Source organism: Dromiciops gliroides, chromosome 5 (genome assembly GCF_019393635.1).
Source record: "Dromiciops gliroides isolate mDroGli1 chromosome 5, mDroGli1.pri, whole genome shotgun sequence".
Classification (NCBI taxonomy): Eukaryota; Metazoa; Chordata; class Mammalia; order Microbiotheria; family Microbiotheriidae; genus Dromiciops; species Dromiciops gliroides.
In genome coordinates, this window is record NC_057865.1 from 32289841 (window position 1) to 32314143 (window position 24303).

A 24303-nucleotide genomic window follows, 5' to 3' on the forward strand; every position below is an offset into this window, starting at 1 on the left:
TAGGGAGACGAGGTCTGAAATAAGAATGAGTAGAATAGATTCTAGTTCTCAGGTTGTTTCCTATGACCCTGGGTAAGTCTCTCTACTTTTCTAGGCAGTTTCCTCATCACTCAAATAAGGGGCTGAGACTAAGAGGGTGGTCCTGAGGGCTTCCTTAGGTTAGGAAGTATTTTGGTTTTTGTCATTATTTGTATTACTATTGCTTAGCATACTGCTGGCACAAAGTAAGTTGATTAATAAATATATGTTGATTCAATGATTAGTCTTAAACTTTTGCTTAAAGACCTCTAGTGAGGAGCAGTCAATTATCATCTGATTTAAAATTCTTAGAGTTTTTAAAATTAATTTAAAGGCAGCTGGTAGTATAGTGGATTGAATGTTAGGAATATCTGAGTTCAATTTTGGCTTCAGATACTTACTGGTTGTGTGACCCTGGGCAAGTCACTTATCTTTTGTATTCATCAGTCTTCTCAATTGTGAAATGGGGATAGTAATAACACTTAGCTCTCAGAGTTGTTAGAAGGATCAAATGAGATAATAAGAGTAACTCAGTACAGTGCCTAACACATAGTAGATAATATATTAACACTTGATTTCTCCCACTCTTCATGGCATTATCATTGCTGCTCAACTTTGTGGGCCAAAATGACAGCACACCATGTGAACACAGTAGCTCAGAGAAGCTTATTACCTATTGCTATATAGAAATCCCTTTGTGAAATCTATAGTAGTAACAAATAAAAATTTTTAAATCTTGTTGGTTTGGCAGGTAGCTTGAAGATTCCTATTTTGCCATGTCCAAAAGTCTAATTGTTCAAGGTTTTGACTTTGTTTTTTTTTAATGAGATTAATGACTACAACAACAATACTAGCAAGGTGGTAAGTACATTGGGGAAGCAAAAATAGACACCTAATAAATCCCTTCTTTATCTTTGGGAAGAAAACCTTGCTTTGCGGTTTGACTTCAGGCAGGTCCTGGTATCCTCATTTACAAATTAATTTAGCAGAATACTCAGACAAGATGTAAGGGGGAGGCATGTTGGAGTTTGTTCTGAATCTGATGATCCGTTTGCCTGAAATTAAGCAAAACATATTCATTTGGGATTAAAAAAGGTCATAGGCTGAATTTGGAATTGAATTCAAGCATGTAAATAAGCAAAAAAAAGCAGCAATAGCTTAGGGAAATAAGAAGATGAAATGGATTTTTTATACATTCAAAATTCATTGAATACTAAATAATTAGCTAATTAAACCAATGTTAGGCTTGGGAGAACCTATTCATATCCTTCACCTCTTTTTCCCCCTCCAGTCTATTGGCATATCTTGAAGAACCATTTGTTTAAGGTTCTGACAACTTAATTCCACTTATTTTTATTAGTTAATGTAGCTAAATTCCCATGGAAGTTTAAAGAATTATTTTGGTACATGATAATAAATAGAGGTAGATTTATTTTTTTCTTTTTTAAAAAACTGTAATATTACAATCATAGCTCTATTCAGTGTGCTTAAGCACTTTGTTTTACTTTTATCTCTTTTCCTTCTTGAATTGAGCTCTCAGTGGAGTAAGAAAACTGGCCAGAATTTTATCAAGGTTTTTTGCCTATATATACCAGACTTTGACCATACATGATCAGTCATTCCTTTAAAATGGTTGAACTCTTGATCATAAGATCATGTATTTAAAGCTGTAAGAAACCTTCAAGTTAATAGCATCCAACTCCCTTATTTTAGTTTTGTAAAGATGAGGAAACAGGCCTAGGGAGGTCAAGTGACTTGCTCATAGTCACATAGGGAACAATAGAGGCAGATTTTGAACTCGGGTCATCTGATTACAGCTCCTGTTTTCTTAAAGTAACAACACTGGCTTGCTCTCACGTTAGTCATTCCCATTCCTGTTTTGTTTGTTTTTTTTGTTTGTTTAGAACATATGTTAGTATTTGTACAATTTTTCAAGACTTGATGGCATAGCTTATTGAACCTTCCTTGTCTTCTTCCTCCTCCTCTTCCTCCCTCTCTTCCTCCTCATTTTTCTCTTCCTCATCATCCTCCTGCTTCTCTTCCCTCCTTCTCAACAATATGATCATTTCCTGAATGATTGAATTAATGAAATTATACCTTGAACATGCAGTATTGTACAGAAGATATTTCTTTACACACAGTACCTCTTGTTGATTGATGATGAGAATCTCAAAACTCAGATATGAAATTCCATATTTTTTTTAAATTTCAAGAGTCTTCAATAAGGGGGCTTTTTTGTAGTCTATGGGTATATTTATACCATTTTTCATGGGAATGAAACCCTTTTTATTCACAGAGCAGCCACCACCCAGGACATGCTATAGTATTTACTCTCATTTCCATGACCTCTCTTCCAAGATAGCCTTACTTTCCAATTTATATTTCAGCTGCTGGATTGAGGTCTGATTATCTCCCAAAGTCCTTGGTGGCTGTGGGAAAGAAGCCTTAGGTTACTATTTTTAAAGTGCCCTAAAAAGACTCCTGGGAAACAAGGCAGAGGCTAATGGATGGGCCAGGGAGTTACTCCATTCATATATACTTTTTGGCCCTCATAAGCTGTTGGTGTCCCCACTCCCAGCCTGGCCCTTGTAGTCTTGCCCCAACCCAATTGCTTTTGTGTGCTAGGAGGAAGAGGCTGTGACCCAGAATGGCGTGCACATCAGGAAAGGGATCCAGAGAAAATGGAACCTTTACTTTAAAACACATTTTGGGGGGAAGTTAGATGGTGCAGTGGATTGAGCACTGGCCCTGGATTCAGGAGTACCTGAGTTCAAATATGACCTCAGACACTTAACACTTCCTAGCTGTTTGACCCTGGGCAAGTCACTTAACCCCAATTGCCTCACAAAAAAAACAAAAACAAAAACAAAAACAAAAAAACCACATTTTTGGGAGCCTGGAGAGGGAGAGGTCACCAGCACCATGGCAGAACAGCAGAGAAGCCCTAGAGGTCACCCCTCAGACCCAGGTCCAGTCTTCCTCTGTTCCTTCCCCTCCCCACCCGCTCTAGTCCCGGGAACCATGGGTAGTTTGAGGCAACATTTCCAGAGGTTCCTGGAGCAGAAAAACATTGTCACCTATGTCCTGGAGAAGCTGGAGGAAATCTCCAGTATCAAAAAGTACTACCTGGCTATAGGTACCATTACCTTCTGGGCCCTCTATCTCCTGTTTGGCTGTGGTGTCTCCCTGCTCTGCAGTCTCATTGGATTCATCGACCCAGCATGTGCCTCCTTCAAGGCCATTGAGAGGCCCCACAAAGATGACGACACCATCTGGCTAACCTACTGGGTGGTATGTGGCAGTATTGGTCTGGCTGAGTTTTTCCTGGACATCTTCCTTTTCTGGTGCCTCTTCTACTATGTGGGGAAGTGGGCCTTCTTGCTGTGGTGCATGCTTGCAGTGGCCTGTAATGGCTGGCAGAGCCTGTATCATCACCTGATCCACCCCATCTTCCTGAGGCACGAGGCTTCCATGGACAGCCTGGTGACTGACCTGAGCGGGACGAGCCCTGGACACGGCAGCCTATTTGACCCGGGAAGCATCCAAGTCGGGCATGACTCACCTACAGAAGAATAAGTGAAGAGATCACTCCTGAGCCAGAAGCTTCAAATGTCTGGACACCGTCCTCTCAGGCCCTTCAGCATCAGGGACGATGACCCCTAGTTCTGACTCACATCTAAGCAGCTGACCCCTCCCAGCTGTAGCTCCCCCAACTCTACCCTTGGGTTTTAGGGCATTAGAGAAGCCTCCCCAGGCTGGGAGGTGAGGTCGGCATGGGGGGAGGGGACTTCTGCCCATGTAGGTTTCACCAGCACCAGCTCAGGGTCCTGCTGTTGCTTAAGACTGCCTCTAGCTCCCTCCACCCACCCACCACTGGCCTCCCCACAGGACTCTTGATATGTCCTGGCTGTTCCCTGCTGCCCATGTATTTAAAAAAAAAAAAGTCCAACACAGGCCAAACTTGTTTGACCTCAAACACTGCCCCCCCCCAAAAGAACCCCCCAAAACAAACAAAAAACACACATTTTTGGTTACCAGATACAAGCCTAGTAGCTGAGTAAAGCCAAAGCCATGAATTAGATGATAGGAGAAACCTGAGTGATATCTCTCAAGAAATTCCTTCCAATTTGAATCAGGTCAATTCAGTAAACATTTACTGAGTACCTACTATGTGCCAGGTAATAAGCTAGGGAAATGGACCAGAAATATCAAATTAAAATGGTTAATCTCCCTTCAGAAGATCAGAATTCACATGAGGGAGGTAAGTGGTATAGAATAATATATTATTCTATATAACATATTAGAATACTATCTAAATCACACACACATATACATGTATATATATATATATATATATATAATGAAATTATATATAATAATTTGATGTGAAATGAAGAGGTCAAACTACATAACAGCTTAGGTCCTCTCTACGCTAAATCTATGAGATTATGATCCCCAATATACTACAAAGTTATGTGTGCATGTATATATGTACATATGTATAAACATGTGTATACGAAATATATACATACAATATACATGTATAACATGTATATATACATATATTATATATAATATATGTGTGTGTGTGTGCATGTGTGCGTGTGTATGTGTGTGTGATATATTAGGATAACCAAAAGGCATGTAATTATCTACCTGGGAAAATGTAAGGTTGGGCCTGCAGGGATGGGGCTAGAATCACAGAATCTAGATACTGAGGGATTCCATAGGCTGTTTAGCCCAGTTCATACCAATATAGGATACCTTCTCCAAATCCCTCTTATATAACCTTCACTTGAAGACTTACAATGAAGGAGGATCCAATATCATTATGGCCCAAGGCATTCCATTCCATTGTTAGAAAGTGCTTGCTCTCAATCTCTTTCGGTCCCTCCCTCCCCACCTCTCTCTTTCTTTCCCTCTCTCCTCCCTCTCCCCCTCACCCCAAACACACTCACTTGCTCACTGGGTGGTACAGTGAATAGAGCACATACCCTGGAGTCAAGAGCACCTGAGTTCAGATCTCACCTCAGAAACTTGACTAGCTGTGTGGCCCCGGGCAAGTCACTTAACCCCAATTGCCTTAACCATCTAGGGCCATCTCTAGTCCTCCTGATATATATCTTGCCACAGGACCCAGATGCCTATGGAGGAGAGAGTGACACCTTTCACAGCCCTCCATCACTTAAATCCAATTCAGTGCAAGTCATGACATCCTCTGATATCATGGTCCTCTTCAAGAAGGAAGGACCACCACCCCACCAACAGTTAGCTCTAGCCCTTCCAACCTACATATTCATATTTTTAATCATTTTTCCCCTCTAGTCTACTGACATATCTTTAAGTAATCATTTGTGTAAGGTTCTGAGAACTCAATTCCATTTAATTTTTATTTGTTAATGTTGCTACCTTCCCACAGAAGGTTTAAAACTTTGTATTATGGTCATACCCCTTAACTTTATTTTGAAGATGACATCATGGGTCATGTAGATGACAAAGTGGACAAAGCACCAGCTGTGGACCCAGGAGAACCCAAGGCCCCATCTGGCACCAGTCATAAGCCACCCCACCCTGCCTGCTCCACAAAAAACAAGGATAAACAAAAAAAAAATTCTTTACAGATATCATCCCTTCATATTCAATTCACACCTGTGCCCTCTAAGTATATTCCTTTCAGCTGCCTTAATACCGAGAAAGATCTTATGAGTTAGGAATATTATCTTCCCATGTAGGAATGTAAACAGTTTAATCTTTTAATATCCTTCATAATTTCTTTTTCCTATTTACCTTTTTATGATTCTCTAGGGACTTGTATTTGAAAGTCAAATTTCCTATTCAGTTTAGGTCTTTTCATCACAAATGACTGAAAGTCCTCTTTTTCATTGAAGTCCCATTTTTTCCCCTGGGTATGTAATTCTTGTCTGTAGTTCCAGATCCTTCACCCTCTGTAATATCATATTCCACGCACTCCAGTCTTTTAATGTAGATGTCACTATATCCTGTTTTAGCCTTATTGGAGCTCCACAGTATTTGAATTTCTTTTTTCTAGCTGCTTGCAATATTTTCTCCTTGACCTGGGAGCTCCTGGAGTTTGGCCATAATACTCCTGGAGGTTTTCATTTTGGGATTTCTTTCAGGAGGTGATTGGTAGATTCTTTCAATTTCTATTTTATCTTCTGCTTCTAGAATATCAGGGCAATTTTCCCTGACAATTTCTTGGAGGATGGTATCTAAGCTTTTATTTTGGTCATGCTTTTCATGTAGTCCAATGATTTTCAAATTATTTCTCCTAGATCTGTTTTACAGGTCAATTGTTTTTCCAAGGAGATATTTTATGTCACCCTCTATTTTTTTAATTCATTTGGATTTGCTTTACTGTGTCTTGGTTTCTCATAACATCACTAGTTTACCTTTGTTCAATCCTAATTCTTAGGCAATTAATTTTCTTGAGAGAGCTTTTCTATTTCCTTTCCAATTTGGTTTTTCAAACTGTTGACTTTTTTCTCATGACTTTCCTTCATTGTTCTCATTTCTCTTTCCATTCTTTCCTCCAGCTCTCTAAATCTTCCTTCTATCTCTCCTACTTTCTCTTCAAAGTCTCTTTTGAATGCTTCCATGACCTGAGACCAATTCATATTTTTCTTGGAAGCTTTGGATGTTGGAATTTGACTTTGTTATTATATTCTTCTTCTGAGGGTGTATTCTGGTCTACCTTTCCCCCAAAGAAGTTTTCAATGGTCTGCTGCTTTCTCTGCCTGCTCATCTTGACCACCTATTTCTTGGCTCTTAAGTCCTTCTTAAAGTGTATTGCTGCTTCCAGGAAACATTATCCTGAACTACAGCATGTCCTAGGGGGTGATTGGGCTGCTTCTCAGCCTGCTTGGCCTGTGAGTAACCACAGCCACTTTCTCTTTGACTGGGAAACAGAAGTGTGATTGAACTCTGACTCTCTATGATTGGAAATTTGGTGTGCCTGTGCCCCTCTTCTACTGGACCACCACCACTCAATTCAGCCTACTGGTTCAGAACCAGGGTGCTTTACCCCAACTCTAGCAGAGACTGCCTCTACTTCACCCTGGCCTACCACCAAACCCCCTCACTAGTCCACAGTCAGAGCCTCAGATGAAAATGCTGGTGCTGAAGCACTGTCTGTTCCTGGCTGGGTCTGGACTATTCAGCCTGATTAGCAGGCTTTGCTTTGTTTTTATCTTTTTTTCCTTCTTGAGTGGCCAGAATTGGAGAAGTCAGGGTTATTTGGCTACATATACTTCTCTGCCTTTCCTTTAATCCTTCTTTCAGTCTATAGCCTTTCAAAAATGTGACTCCCTCGGGTATTCTGCAAAGTGTTTGTTTGTTTTCCCCAAATCCCCAGTTTCTTGAACTGATCCTCCTGGAACAGTAATCAGAGGTTACTATCAATATTTACCTTTAAGGCAGGAGAAAGACAATCTTATACAATTGATAGAGATTGACTGGGAATGGGGTGGGGTAGATTTAGGAGTTCTAGTGTACACACTCATTGAGCCATGTGTAATGAAAAGGAAGAAAGGAAAGAAACAAGCATTTATTCAACATCTACTATGTACCAGGCACTGTGTTAAGTGCCTTATAAATATGATCACTTTGGATCCTCACAATAACCTTGGGAGGTAGGTGATATTATTATTCCTATTTTACAAATGAGGAAACTGAGGGACAGAAAGGTTAAGTAACTAGCCGAGAGTCACAAGGCTAGGAAATACCTGAGGCTGGATTTGAACTCAGGTCTTTGTGACTCCAGACCTCGTGCTCGACCCACTGTACAACCTCACTGCCAAAATTCGGCTGACAAAAAAGCCAGTGACATCTTCATTTGCATTAAGGGTGATGTGCTAGCTTCCAGAAAGAAGAAAATAATGTCTTTTGTTGTGGTTGTTGATGACAATAATGTTTGTTGTTGCTACTGCTGCTGCTGCTTTTGTGGCTATCGCTATTGTTGAAAAGCAACAGAGTGGAGTAGTGGGAGAGAGGCATCTTTAAAGGCAGTAAGCCCTAGGTTAAGGCCTGCTTCTGGCTCATACTGGCTGTATGAGTTTGGATGATCTCTTCACATCCCTGGGCCTCATTTTCCTTCCCTATACAATCAGTTGCTGGTCCTGATGAACTTTTAATTTCTTTTTACCTTTAACCCCATAATCCTAATACCCAACTCTTTGTGCTGGGATGCAATTTCCATGGATCTACCCAATATATTATATATATATATATATATATATATATATGAGAGAGAGATCGCTATCGCTATATATAGCTATATATCTATATCACATCTATAAAATTATAATATGACTATAATAATTATACATATATAATATATAATATATCTTATAATATATAATTATCCTTAGAATTCAAAAATAGATTAGAGTTTTTTATTATTATTTTGTTAGAGTAGTTTGCTTTAATTAGAATATTTTTTAAAAATATGTACAAATTTCCAGTAGGAGCCATTTATTCATTTCACTTAAAATTATTGAATATACATCAGAAAGTAATGAGCTGTAGACATTGCTAACCTGGGCTGTGTTCAGGATAATGAAAAACAGTGAAAATTTCTAGCTTCCATTAGTAATTGCCTAATGGAGCTGAATACATTAGGTGAAAGGTCTTAGAAAACATATCTTCCATTCATTCTCTACTCTTAGTCTTCAAGCAGCCAAGAGAGAATACTTTTGGATATGCCAGAAAAGGACCAAGGGTAGGCTTGCATTTCTGCCAAATGATCTTCCTTTGGACTCATCGGTGAGGCATAGGTGAAAAGCAAGTTATTTCATGATAAAGTGTTTCTAAAATATTCATGGTTTCTTGACTGGTGAACCAAGGTTCCTCCTACTCTTTTGGCAGAGGTGGAAGGATGTAGGCATTGAACACTGCATATCATATTAGACATACTCAAATATATTGATTAGCTTTGCTTAATGTTCCCCTTCTTTCAATTATTTGTTATAGAGATGGATTTCTGAGAAAGGGAGATGGGAGCATTTTCTTGGGAAATACAAGTCATGAAAAACCAAAGATTTCAAAGTAAACTAAAAAGGACAAATTGATTACTGTCTAGTGAGCTTATAGTCTATTTGGGCTGAGACTATAAAATGGCAGCTTGAATATATAATTCATGTAATTTGTAAATGAACCCATTCTTTTTTCTTTATCTCTTTTTTTTAAATGTCAGTTGTTTTGGTCATCATTCTATATTTCCAAGTTACATGTAGAAAATTAACAATATATTTTTATTTGAGTTCAAAATTCTTTCCCTCCATTCTGCCTCTTCTCCCTTCTTGAGAAGGAAAGAGTTTTTATTTTGATTATATATGTGAGGTCATGCCAAACATATTTCCATAATAGCTATATTACAAAAGAAAATAAATAAAAGAACAAAAAATAAAGGAAATACAAGTATGCTTCTATCTTCATTCAGAGTTTATGTCTAAATTATTTATCCATTTTGATCTTATCTTGATATACAGTATGATATATTGGTTTATGCATAGTTTTAGCTAAACTGCTTTCTAGTTTCCCCTGGAATTTTTGTCCAATAGTGGGTTCTTACCCACAAAGCTTGAATTTTTAGGTTTACCAAACACAAAATTACCATGGTCATTTACTATTTTGTATTGTGTATGTATTCCACTGATCTACTCTTCTATTTCTTAGCCAGTTCCAGATTATTTTGTTAATTATTAGTTTGTAGTATAGTTGAAATTAGGAACTACTAGGCTGTCTTTACTTTTTTCCCCATTAATTTCCTTGATATGCTTGACCTTTTTTTCTTCCAGATGAATTTTGCTACTATTTTTTTCTAGTTTCATAAAATAATTATTTTGTAGTTTAAATGGTATGGCATTGAATAAATAAATTAATTTGCAGAGAATTTTCATTTATATTATATTGTTTCAGCTTATCCATGAGCAATTAATATCTCTTCAGCTGTTTAGATCTGTCTTTATGTGAAGTGTTTTGTAATTGTGTTTATATATTCCCTGAGTTTTTCTTGGCAGGTAGGCTACTGAGTATTTCATACTGTTTGCAGTGATTTTAAGTGTAATTTCACTTTCTCTTCAAGCTGGGTTTTGTTGGTAGTATTTAGAAATGCTGATGAATTATGTGAGGTTATTTTATATCTTGCAACTTTTCTCAAGTTATTGTTTAAACTAGTTTTCTAGTTCATTTTCTAGGGATCTTTAAGTACACAAATAGATCTTCTGTAAAGAGTGATAGTTTTGTTATCACATTGCCTGATTTTATTCCTTTAATTTATTTTTCTTATCTAATTGTTATAGTTATTCTAATACGATATGAAATAATGGTGATTATGGACATCCTTTATTCCCTCTTGATCTTATTGGGAAGGTTTAAACTTTATCCCCTGTGTAGATAATGTTTGTTCTTGGTTTTATTTTTTAAATTTTATTTTATAAGTATATGTTAAAAAAACTTTTAACATTCATTTTAAACATTTTTTTGAGTTCTAAATTCCTTCTTCTCTCCCCTCCCCCACCCCAATGAGAAGGCAAGCAATTTTATATAGGTTATACATGTTCAGTCCTGCAAAATATATTTCTATGTTATTCTTGTTGTGAAAGAAAAAAAAAACAAGAAAAATTTTAAAAAGTATGCTTCTATTTGCATTCATACCCTATCAGTCCCTTCTTTAAAGGTAGACAGCACTTTTCATTGTAAGTCCTTCAGAATTGTCTTAGATCATAGTACTGCTGAGAATAGATATGTCATTCACAGTTGAACATGCAATATTGATGTAATTGTATGCAATATTCTCTAGGTCCTGTTCACTTCACTTTGCATCAGGTCATGTAAGTTTTTCAAGGTTTTCTGAGAATATCCTTTTCAGAATTTCTTAAAGTATAATACGATTCCATAACAATCATATACAACTTCTTCAACCTGTTAAGGGCTAAAATTCTAGCTAAACTGTCTAAAATATCTAATGAGTGGTCGCCAATAAATTATAAGCTTTAGCAAGAGTTAGACTTTTAAGCATTTATTAAGGAGAATAAGAATTTGGTAAAGAGAGAGAAAAAGGCCTAGATTTCTATCTATTAAAGGGAGAGCACATTTCTAGCTCCCTTCTCCACCAGAGTCCAGAGGAAAAAGAGAGCGAGACTGAGCGCCAGTCTCTTCCTTCCTCCTCCCACTAGCCCGCGTCACTTCCTGACTCCTGGTCTTGCCCTCAAAGACCTTCCCTTCATGGGCAGAACTCCTCTACAGTAAGTATCCAGCAGGTGGCGTTATTCCAATCGTTACAGTCCCCCCTGTTGTTCCTCAAGAAACAAAATGTTTCCTTGACGGAACAGTAAAAACAATATGATAATTATTGCTAACTAATAATATGTGAACAACAATATAGAAAAGGAAGAGAGGAAAGTTTTGTCCAGAGGGGCGATTTTTTTTGTCCTCATGAACCGACGCTTTGACATTAGTCTTGCAAAGGGAGGGCCTCTGCAGAGAATACATGTTACAGATGGTGTATATTATAACAGAAAGAGAAAAAAAACCAACAAAAAGAACAAATCAAAACTGTTCATTTAAAGTCTCTGAAAGTCTTTTCTCAGATGTCCTCTAGGTGTAGTCGTGGAATGGAAGTCTTTTCAGGGGTTGATGTGTGGATGCTGGTAATCAGCCAGGAAAATTTCCTACAAAATTGAGCTTAACACAACTTTAAAATAGCTTTGTCAATAATCAAATCAAACAATGAAAGTTCTCAAAAACATGTCTAAGGGAATTCAGAATCTTAGTTGTTACACATGAAACATATAATAAAACAAAAATTGAACCATTCTTTAAAATTATAATATTACTATAGTCCCCCCCTTATGGAGGGTAATTGAGAAGACAATTGCTGCAATATTAATTATTAAAAATAATTTTTTATCTTTGTTTCATCACTTTTTGCATCATCTGCCTAATTATCCTCATGCCATTATGAGAAATTTAAAAATCTAATATAATTGGTAACAGGTGTCAAGGCCAAATTCAACACTGTATTTATCATGACACCTGAGATAATTATGGGGGTTACCATAAAAGAACAGAGAAATGATGGGATATGAGCATTCCCACACTTGAGCAATATATACTGTCCATGCAGTATGCCAGGCTTAAAATAGGTGGATGGAATATATGTCCATGCCACCGAACATATTGGAGGAAACTGAGTCAGACTTAATCAGATGCATGGGATTGAGATGTCCATGGCATCAGGCATATAGGAGGGAGCATAGAAGCCAGGTGTAGAAGTGAGATGGGTGGGATGAATACTTCCAGCCATCTGTACAATATTGTGGGGAAAAATAAAATAAAATATTAAACCAAGAGAATCCAACCTCAACATTTGTCAAAAGCCGTTCCCTCGGCCATACCTTGACTTCATGCATGTCTCCCCTCATGTGACAGTTCAGTGTCTGCTCTTGCATGTATTCCTCTTGTGATTGGATGGCATCTTGGCCAACTGGCATCTGATAACTCAGAATAAAGGCAATTAATGTCTTAAATGATAAGTTCCCATAATCCAAGTCTCATATGGATTTAAAATTGAGGATAATAAATGATTGCAAAAAATGTGAATACATCTTGACTCAAAATATAATATATAATTATGCAACAATTTCAAATAATACCCTTTTTTTACTTAGTATACAATTACTTTTGTGAAAAATCAGAACATACTTAAATACAAGTTAAAGCACAACAGAATCTCAAAGAACTTTTTTTTTTTTGAAAAAAGAAAACTTTTACAAATGTTCCCCTCTTTTTTTTTTTTTTTGGGAATATGCTTATCAAAAATAATACTTCTAGAATCAATTTAAACTTGCCATGGCAACCAATTTGCCAGGGAAATACTTTAAAGAGTTTGATCAAATAATCAGTTGAGAGAAAAAAAAATAGCAAAAACAAACAACTCAGAATATGGGAGCACAATACTCCTAGAATTAACATTGTATTATGAAATCAAAACCATGTTTCAAAATTAGATAGATGAATGAATAGAAGAAAATACACGTGGAATAATAAAAGACAATGAAATTCAAACTAGGGAAATCTAAATGAATATGAATTTAATATTAATAAGAGTACTATAAAATATAAACTTGATCACATGACTATAAAAAGCTTTTACAAATATTCTCCTTGTTTTAAAAACTAAGTATAAGACACAATCTCAAAAGCATGAAAATCTCTATGAAAATAAACCCATACCATTAATTTCAAAATGTATATATAATAGCATAGAAATCCTATGTAACCTCTGAACTGACATTAATACTCTGAGTGAATTCAGAACACTTTTGATTCCGATATCTAAAATCCCCAACACTCATATCAATACCTTGCTGCTTACTTCTACATTTCTCTAAAATATATACCCTTCCATGGCAAAAGAAGCAGAGTCTTGAACTATGTTGATGGTTGTCATTCTTATTCAGCTTAAGTTTTTCTTCTTTAACCCCTTTATATTGTCTGTCAGTCTTTTCACCATACAAATGCTTTATAAGATTACTAATTAAAGACAAAAGCAGGTTAGCAAAATTATGAACAAAACAAGCATATCTGGAATTTAAAGAGTTTTCTAAGATTGTCTCAAAAGCACAGCCAGGCCGGGGAAGGGCTGAGCCTGAAGCTGCAAATGCAGGTAGAAAAAGTTGAGCATGCGCATCAGATCTCTGGACTTCCCAGGCAGGGGAAGCTATGGGCTTGGCCATAGGAGGAGTAGAGGGTGGGGTCTGGAGAGGAGGGGAGGGACCAGCACAATTTGAATCAGACTTGATTTTGAACTCAGGCCTGGATTCCTCTTCCCCCACTTTGCCTCCAGGTGCTAGGGGATTAAAAGCTTCTAGAGGGTGGGTCATTGCCTCCAGGCATGCAAAATTAGAGCAACAATTAGTGTTGGAACTGGGAAAAGCAGCAGGAATCTCTTCAGGTTTCTCTGAAAAAGCATGGTTGGGAGAGGGAGAGATATTTCCTCCTGTGAGTAAGTTGCTGGCTCTTTTAACAAAAATAAAAAGAAAAATAGAAAATCCACAAAAACAAAGCATTAACATGATCTTATCTCCCATTTGTCTGGTTAAACAGACTAAAATCAAAAATAGGGTAATTAGGGAGTTTAAAAGGTCCATTTGAAAAAATTTAAAGGAAAACACAGCCAGTACGCCAGTACTTAGCAGTTAAAGGGAGAGCGTGGGGGAAATTTCTTACCCAACCAGCAGATCAGAAGAAGACTGAGGGTTAGCTTTCCTCTTCGTGGTCAGCCATCTGTTAAGGGCTAAAATTCTAGCTAAACTGTCTAAAATATCTAATGAGTGGTCGCCAATAAATTATAAGCTTTAGCAAGAGTTAGACTTTTAAGCATTTATTAAGGAGAATAAGAATTTGGTAAAGAGAGAGAAAAAGGCCTAGATTTCTATCTATTAAAGGGAGAGCACATTTCTAGCTCCCTTCTCCGCCAGAGTCCAGAGGAAAGAGGCCCGAGACTGAGCGCCAGTCTCTTCCTTCCTCCTCCCACTAGCCCGCGTCACTTCCTGACTCCTGGTCTTGCCCTCAAAGACCTTCCCTTCATGGGCAGAACTCCTCTACAGTAAGTATCCAGCAGGTGGCGTTATTCCAATCGTTACAAACCATTCTCCAATTGATACATATCTCCTTGATTTCTAATTCTTTACCAAAACTAAACAAGCCACTGTAAATAAGCCCTTTTCCATTTAAAAAGCAATCTTTGGGGGCAGCTAGGTGGCACAATGGATAGAACACTGGCTCTGGAGTCAGGAGTACCTGGGTTTAAATCTGGCCTCAGACACTTAATACTTACTAGCTGTGTGACCCTGGGCAAGTCACTTAACCCTAATTGCCTCACTAAAAACAAAACAAAACAAAACTATCTTTGATATACACACCTATTGATGGTGCATTGTTAGGAGAAATGGTATGCATGGTCTTACAGTTCTCTGGTCATAGTTCCAAATTGTTCTATATAAGGTTTGATTTAGTATACAATTTCAGTGGTGTGTTAGTGTCTCATTTTCCCACATCCTCTCCAACATTTGTCATTTTCCTTTTCCGTCATATTAGCCAATTTGATAGGTGTAAGATAATAGCTCAGAGTTGTTTTAATTTGAATTTCTCTAATCATTAGTGATTTAAAGCACTTTTATATGATTATTTCATTTGAAAACTGCCTATTCATATCCTTTGACCATTTATCAATTGAGGAATCTCTCTTATTTCCATAAACTTAATTTAATTCTCTATATATTTGAAAAATAAGGTCTTTATCAGAGAAACTTGATATAAACTTTTTTTCACAGTTATGCCCTATACCCTATTTTCCTTTTTTCTCCTACTCTTTCTCCTTTAACCCTGTCCATTTTCAAAAGTGTTTTGCTTCTGATTTTTACCTCCTCCAGTCTGCTCTCTCTTCTATCAGTTCCTGCTCCTCTCCATCTACATTTTCTAAGATTGCATTCATTTCCTTGACTTCTTTATTATTTTTTTTATGGTTAGACTTTTTTCTAATTCTGAGAAGGGAAAGTTGAGATCCCCTACTAGTATAGTTTCACTGTGTAAGTGTCAAGTGTTTGAGGTTGGATTTGAACTCAGGTCCTCCTGAATCTAGGCTCAGCACTTTATCCACTATGCCATCTAGCTGTCCTATTGGCTTGCTTTTTAAACTCTTCTAGAAATTCTTGTTGGGTTTGTGTCCAATTCACATTTGTCTTTAAGAATTTGCTTATAGTTGTTTTGACTTCATTGTCTTCTAAGTTTGTGTCTTGATCTTCCCTGTTACCATAGTAATTTTTATGGTCAGGTTTTCTTTTTGTTGTTATTGTTTGTTCATTTTCCACCCTATTTCCTGATTTGGAATTGTATGATAATGTTCATCTCCATTTATGGCATGAAGGAGGGAGGAGGTGTCTGTCCCAAGTTTCAGGTTTTTTCATGCTGCTATCTTCAGAGCTAGTTCTAAAGTTTTGGAAGTTTTCAGTGCTTCCAAGATTTCGATTGTCTATGGTTTGAAAACTCTTGAAGTCGTTGCTGCTTCTGTCACCACCACTTGGTGTCACCAATTGTATTTCATTCACATGGACTCTATGCCAACATCCTTCTGTGTGTCAGATATCTATCTTTCTGACCTCTTATGTTGCTAGGGCTAGAAAAATACCTCTGCCTGAACTTTTGTTGGGTCTTCCACTCCAGAATTTGAAGGGAATGTTGGAAGAGCTTAGCTGAGTGTTTATGTACTCCACCATCTTAGCTCTGACCCTGGAAGTCCTAGTAAACTACATTATAAACCTATACCCTCAGGGGCATTGCAGAAACATGTGTGTAGCTGTTGAATTGGGGTCCTGACAGATGATGTGGTTTTAATTCCATATTTTTACAGAAAACTTAGTCCCATGGACATTGTGATTGTTGTTGTGTGAGAAAATAATTACTAATAATGGATTTCTTGGGAGACCCAGAGATTGATTTCTCAGTGCTCCTCCCCTCCCCCCCCCAAAAAAAATGTCCAGTTCTACTTGAACTGTGACAAAAGAAGTGGAGATAGATTCTTTTGTGGAGGATTAATGGAATCAAACCACATCTAGACAATGGACTTTGCCTTAAGTAACTTGAGTGAAGGTCTTGCATACTTTTCCCTGATGTCATCTGTAGAGTTCATTTTAATGTTGAACACCTACAAATCATGTCAACCAGTGGAATTGAATGATGCTAACCAATTAGCTTTGATCAATGTATAGTGACCCCCCTCCATTAAAAGAGGATAAAAACCCTCAGAAGATGCCCAGAGTTCTCTCTTGGGTTTTTTTTAGGTTTTCTAGGTATTTCAGGGTTCTTCTCCTGCTCAAGCTAACTGGCATGCTGAAGGTCTCTCCCTTCTTTCTCTATCATGTGGCCTGAGGCCATAGGAAGATATGTGGTCAATCCTTTACTTGTATAATATTAATAAAATAATAATATGCCCATGGGCAAAACTGATAGCAATAGTAATTATTTTTTAAAACCCAGTTGTTGTTCTTCAGTTGTTAGTCATTTTTAAGTCATGTACAAGACCTCATGACCCCATTTCAGATTTTCTTGGTAAAGATACTTCAGTCATTTGCCCTTTCCTTCTCAAGCTCATTTTATAGATGAGGAAACTGAGGCAAAAAGGGTTAAATGACTTGTCCACGGTCAGATAGATGGTAAGGGTCTGAGGCCAGATTTAAACTCAGGAATATGAGTCTTATTAACTCCAGGCTTGGCACTCTATCCACTGAAGGACCTTTATAGACGATATTGTTGAAGTGCCTTATTATATGAATGGAAAAACATCAAAGTTTAGAGTGATAAAATTAATTTTTCTCCTGGCCACACAGGTAAAAAAAAAAAAAACAGGAAAAAAAATCACATTTTATCATTGACTTCTTACTGTAAACTACAAATTCAGAGTTCTTTTCATTTCACCATGCTTCCCTATGTGTGAGGGAAATGAAAGAACTGATATATCTGATCAAGTATTAAATCAAAGGGTTGATAAAGGTGTAATATTTGAAATAACTGAGGTGACCAATTCCATGTACAAATATTTAAAAAAATAAAATGTCTACTATGTAGATATAGATTAACTACATAACTGGTTATGTTAGCATTTGATCAAAAAAAAGTTCTTGTGATGTTCTAATTGCTTATTTATGGTGATGAAACAGTATAATCAATAACCCTGAATTAGAAATGGGTTGGTATGAAATATGTGGTATAGACATTAGTTATTTTCTTATCATCCTGAGCTCTGGGTTTATCATGACGTATTTTGCTGGAGAAATAGAAAACTAATCCCTACAAATTAAAAAAAAAAAGCTTTTAAAAAAAATATGTGAGCTGTGGATTAGAGTTGTTCAAATTGCCTATTTAATGGAGGAGGAAGAATTCCACAGGATCTGACAAGCTTTACTTCTATTTTTTTTTCTTGTTACAGATGGACCCAATTCAGAAAGCTGTAATAAATCATACATTTGGTGTTCCTCTTCCTCATCGAAGAAAGCAAATCATATCATGCAACATTTGCCAGTTGAGATTTAATTCTGATGTAAGTTTATGATTGGCTATTCACTATAAAAATCCATTATATTTTTCTAATCATAAAGGAATAGAGCTTCCTTAAGCATTCTTTCTCCTATAACTAAGCATGAAAAAGTGTGTAGTGTTATTGTATTGAATATGTATTAATCCATGGTATGCCCTTTGCTTTGGAAGCCTGCTCATTTTTTGATAAGGAAAAACAGAGCGTGTACTATATTTTATATGCATAACCTAGTGGTACTTTAACACAATTACGTAGTGGGTACAGACATGAAACATGCCCCAGGGCTACTTGGCATCTAGGCAAATTCTCAGCTACAGAGGCCCGTTGGAGGCCCTCTGACTTCGGCTGTGGACAAGTTCTGATCTGTGCAGAGTTAACCCTTGGCAAAATTGTGCAACTCATGATATTTTGTCTTTTCTACCTTTACCCTCTTTATGCACTCAATTTTATGTTTCCATATGGGCCTCAAATTATTGTTAACTAATCATTTGGGAAAACCTAAGACCTTTCCCTTGTCTTGGAATAGTTGCAAAGGGTGCTTAAAAATTACTTTAAGGAATGAGATTTCCTTGAGAGAATTTGAGGCACAGAGAACTGCATAGTGGAGCCCTAGGGGTCTGAATATATTATGAGAATTTCACTGATAGCAGTGCTTCAGGTCTTCCCACCCCAGCAGGAGCATCCTTCATGCCACCAACACCTGCCAAGAATTCTGTCTATGTTTTCTGTCTACAGTATTCCTGTGTGGTTTTGAGTGTGAGGCTGAATATCACTAGTGTTGCTAATTCTGAATAAAGATGATGCTGGGATCAATACATTTTTCTTCCTTTGGGCCAGGCTGCTTTTTGAGTCTTGGAAGCTCTGCTCTCTAGGCAGCCAGGCAGGAAGTGAAAAGAACTTGCCTCCCTGTCTGGTGAATTAAGAGACTATAGGCATGTAGAACCAAATTGTTCTTAAAACAGTCTTTTCATTGCATGGAGAAATCAGTGATTTTATTATTGCTATTTTTGATGTTGTCAATTGGCTGATTTGGCTTCCTGCTGCATCTGCCTTAGAGCATATCTCTGTCTAGCCCTTCATGTTTTCGGGTTCTTTATAGCCCTGTCCGGTGAGAATTCACTTGTGTGAAACTTAAAACAAAAACAAAAACAAAAAAACCAACCAACCAAACTAACAAAAACATCCTCCGCTTTGTGCATTAGCGTAATCTCTCGGTGAAAAGCTAATTTTAGAAAGTTCAGCTTTACTATTTTAAAATATGAAATGTGGGGAGATTCCCTCTTTGTTGATCACATACAAACTGTGACCATTATCAAGAATTTTGAGGAACAAAATATTCTGGTTACACTGGGTATATAGTAGAGCACAATGTAGCATAGGGCAACTGGCTATACAGTCAGAGAAATTGGGTTCAAATTCTGCTCTTTAAGTGGACCATACAGCAAATCAGTTAAGTTCCCAAGGCCTTAGTGCCCTCAACTGTAAGAATGAGGAATTTGGACAGGATATATTCTATAATCCCTTCCAACTCAAAGACTATCTTTCTATGTGAAAACTGTCATAGATCTAAAATCTTTAATGAATATTTAATAGGTAAATAAGAACCAGTCTATTGGAGATATTGAACAGTTAGTTGGTTTTTAATTTCTACAAATTAAAAAAAAAAGTAGTAAACTATAAAATACCAAGACCAATTAGGAAAAGAGGAGCAAGCCTCCTATATATTAAATATATATGATCATAATTATTTCTTTCTCTTTCCATTCTTTTTTTCTCACCCTCCTTCCTATGTTTCTTCTGTTCAGTTGCTTCCATTCTCCTTCTCACTCTCTCCTTTCCCTTCTTTCTCCTTTTCTGCCTTTACTTCCTACTTTTTATTCCTTCATTCTCCTTTCCCTCCCACTCCTCCTACTTTTTGTCCTGCTTCTTCTCCCTTCCTCTTCTTTTAAGTTCAGGTACAAATAGAGTTGGTACTAGTTGCTCTCCCACTATGATTGTTTTATGTTTAATGACCTGTTGATGATTGCACAGGAAGAGAAAATCAATGCATTTTTAAGGTGAATAAAAGTATTAGGATGCAAGATTGCCCTCTTTGGTTAGCTCTCCAGCATATCAATATCTTCTGTAAACCATAGTGACAAAGTTGAACTCAGTATCTCAGCTGAATTTTGATAAGGATTTTAGCCACAGTCTTCTGTTTCCAAATCCAGTGTTCTTTATGCTATATAATGTTGCCTTTTGTATACACATATTCATACTATTCAAAATGTGTATCTGTAAAGAAAAAAAAGGCTGAGATTTTCTCTAAGGTACTGGGTCACTGGGAACTTTGTGGGGAAGGGGGGAGGTTCTCCCTTTAAATGAAATTTTCAGCCCCCTACGAAACTTGTTTTCCATATGTAAGTTCCTCTTGCTACTGTCTAAAGACTGTCAGAATTGCGTGGCTTTACTATCTCAGCTGGTGCCACTGGTGGTGTTCTTCCTTCATTCTCTAAGATGACCAATGACTTCAGAAGGGTGATGTCTTGACTTGTAAGTGAATTGTATTTGAGTGATTCAGGGTTTTGCAAAATCATTAGCCTCAATTCCTCCAGTGTCATTTGGAGTCCAATGGCAAGACTTAGGTCAAGACAATTGGTGATGGTCTCAGATGCAGTGGGAGACCTTTGTTTTTTGTTTTTGTTTTGTTTGTTTTGTTTAAGTTAAGGTCTTTCCAAGGTCTCAGTTTGTCTGAGACAACACCCATTCAGTGATTAAAGGCGAGGTAAGGATTGAGACAAAAGATGACCTAGTTTGACTTCCCATAAGAATTAATCTGGGAGGGGAAGACCTTCAGAGTTTCTGGCCAGAATAGAAACATATGCTATTTTCACTCACTCTGAGCCACCAAAACCCAAACAATGAACAAGTGAGGTTTGGGCTGGGAACGACTATTGGCCAATCAGTGAGAGCCACCAGTGCCATTTCCTCTTCAAAAACAGTCATTTGGCATGAATATTAAGCCTCTGAAAAGAACAGTGAACCCTGATGAGATTCCTTTGTGTTGTTGATCAGTTACCCTGGGTTCAAAGCTTTTCAGATTTTGCTGATGACATGAACTTCCCACTGAGATGGAATATGATGAAAAATGTCTTTGAAGAGCCAGCTCTTGCCCAATGTGTTTAGCAGAGAGGCACCATGTTCAACAATACTCCTAATGTACTTGTTCTAGCCCTGAGTTTGAGATTTGGAGGTAATCCCTGGCAAATAAAATCTGGTGTTGTGGGTCATGGAAGAAAATGCTGGCCCAAACTCCCACAGATTTCAATGTCCAAAGGAAAATCTGTTGGGCACAGAGAAACAATTATGCCAGAAAATAGCAAAATGTTTATTTTAAGAGAGATGCATCCCTTAAATGAGGGGGGGTTATTTTTTATTATTTTTAAAAATTTTTGATAAACATCTATTTTATACATTTAAAAATATTGTTCTGAGAAGGGATCCCTAGGCTTCACCAGACTGTTAAAAGGGGTCCATGACCTGGAAATAGTTCATTGCCCCTGCTTTAAAAGCTATTTAAAATAAAACTTCTGACATTGGGGCTGAGGTGATGGTAACACATTTAATGCAACCTAACACATTTTTATTAAGCTCCATACACACACACACACACACACACACGCGGATCTAGAAAAAAAAGCATAAAATAAACAATCCTTACCCTCAAGAAGCTAACAATCTACAGAAGGATCCTAAAATTCCCATGATTAATTACAGGTTATTAGATGGCTAAATTGATTTTCTTCGAGTGGAAAGAAGTAAAGAAATACATATTGTAATCTAAATAGAAAATCAGTTATGTTAGGAGGAATTACCTGAGAGTCTGATTTGTTTAGGAGGGGTGGTTTCTCAACAGTTTATACATCAAATTGTTGGAAAGACGAGAACATAGAATTGTGTGAAGATTAATGTATTTTAGGTGACCTGCAGATTTCTAGGATAAATCATAACTGAAAATAACCCCCACTAAATTACATGCATTCAGGCATTGCTTGAAGGTCTTCAGGGGCTAAAAATCTACTCTCTCCCAATTCAGGCCATCCTGCTTTGGGGTAGTCTGTCTGTTAGGAAGTTTTGTGGTGGTGGTGATATTTTGGCTTTACCATTTTCTTCCCTAAATTTGCCTCCAAATAAAGGGTTTCCAGGAAGCAGTTGGTGATGTAGGATTGAGGCTCAGGAGAGAGATTATTTATAGGGTAGAAGAACAAAGCTTGGGCTGGATACAGAAATATACAAACACAAGGAATTAATTGGCCAACAAAATGTTTTATATGATCTCCAAAGGAGGAGAGAAGTAAACTACTCTAAAGTCAATTTTCACCACTAACTTCTAAGAAGGCTAAATTATTGTGAATTATTGTGGCAGTAAAATGGTTATAGAGGCAGAAAATGCAGTCAAAAGTGTCAACTTCATCAATGAGTGTTTTGGAATGCCTGGACCTTTCTCAGGAATGGAGGGATACATCTGGGAATTTATTTCCCTCAGTTACTCCCCACCCCCCCAGTAACACATCAGAATGTCCTTAGATGTGACTTGATTTCAAGGAATTAGCTTGAGGCCTAAAAATAATCTTGTGTTCAGGTCTGAGAAGCCTTGTATCCTATAGCAATATTTAAGTTCTAGGATGTTCTCAAAAGGTAGAAATGAAACTTCTATGTATATGGTACTTCTGTAGGAAGAATTCAAAGTGCACAAATGATCTCATTACATGGCAAGGGAAGGTGATGCTGAAGAAAAATACTTCCATTTTCAGAGCTGTGAGTGGTTTGTTTGCTGAAACCTTCAAAATTCTTAAGAAATTGCATGAGATACTGTTTTAATTTGAATTTAATTACTTTTTTCTCTTTATATAATTATATACACATATCAAAAGAGCATTGGATGTTACTAAGATCAAAAAAATCCCCAAATCACTGGCATTATCTAAAAATTGTTGAGTATTGAAATGGAAAGATATCTTTATATTACTGTCACTGAAGACTTGACATTGGCTGCTGATGTTCATTCATTGATTTGTTTTATTATTATTAATGTCTTTTTTCTTATTAATGTCTTTTTTTTACATCACTTTTATTTCCAATATATCTTCACTACCTCCCCTTCCGAAAGAATAAAAAGGGAAAAGACAATACCCATTCATCAAAATTAACCAACATGGCAGGCAGTTCTGATATTATATATTATCTGTACTATCTGGTGACCATAGTCCCTCACCTATATAAAAGCAGAGGGTGGGGGGAGTTTCCTCTTACCATCATTAGACCAAGCTTGGTATTGCACACAGTTCAGATTTTTTGTTGTGCTATTTTTTCTGTTCACATTTCTGATATGGAGCCACTGCTCCTCAACTATTATGGTTATTACTAGATTCATTGCTGGGAGAACCTACTCTTTAATTTGGGTGAAGTAGGCCTCTCCATTCTCACACTCATGGGCTCATTAAAGCCTCTCACTCTAATATCTTGGAGACTGTCTAACTTGGGAGCATTATATTAGGTCACCCAAAAAGGAGGTGAGTAGGAAAGGAGGCAATCTAAGGTATAGTATGAATTTATTAATGGATTGGTCATTCATTCATATACTGAATGCAATTGTAACTACAAAAATAACTGCAATGTTCAACAACAGAAAAAAAATTAAGCAGGCTTTACCAGCTTACCTTATAATGACTAGGGCATCAGATTGGAAGGCTAATATTCAAGCTTCCCTGGGATATAATGTAGTTTGCAAGACTGTTTTTTATCCATTTTTCTGTCTTACCTTCCTTTATACTCTTTGAACAATACCCTATTAAAAATCTGCAGATGAACAAAACCAGGTAAACCAATCCTTTCCTTCTGATGCCAAGTCTCCCTAAAGCACTCAGTTTTTCTGCCATCCATCTCTGCCACTTTGTGGAACTTCATTGCCACCACTATGTTATTATGCATTGATGCTATACATCATATGGGGGGGGGGCAGAGTGGTGGCTGTACCTAAAGCCTTACATACATTTGAATCTGACAAGGTAAACACTTTTTTTTTTTTTTAGTGAGGCAATTGGGGTTAAGTGACTTGCCCAGCGTCACACAGCTCGTAAGTGTTAAGTGTCTGAGGCCATATTTGGACTCAGGTACTCCTGACTCCAGGG

At 37.2% G+C, this 24303-nt stretch overlaps 2 protein-coding genes across 6 annotated transcripts in view; both read left to right on the forward strand.

Moving 5' to 3' along the window:
- Window positions 1-24303, forward strand: part of ZNF385D (zinc finger protein 385D) — a 1003837-nt gene that overhangs the window by 837762 nt on the left and 141772 nt on the right. For all 5 annotated transcript variants that reach the window (XM_043968167.1, XM_043968168.1, XM_043968169.1 and 2 more), the window contains one exon: window positions 18026-18136. In XM_043968167.1, the coding sequence (XP_043824102.1) occupies window positions 18026-18136 (111 nt within the window). The remainder of the gene's footprint in view (window positions 1-18025; window positions 18137-24303) is intronic.
- LOC122729337 (receptor expression-enhancing protein 6-like) lies at window positions 3040-3594 on the forward strand. Its single transcript, XM_043968173.1, has one exon. It carries the CDS (start codon window positions 3040-3042, stop codon window positions 3592-3594), a length of 555 nt encoding a protein of 184 aa, XP_043824108.1.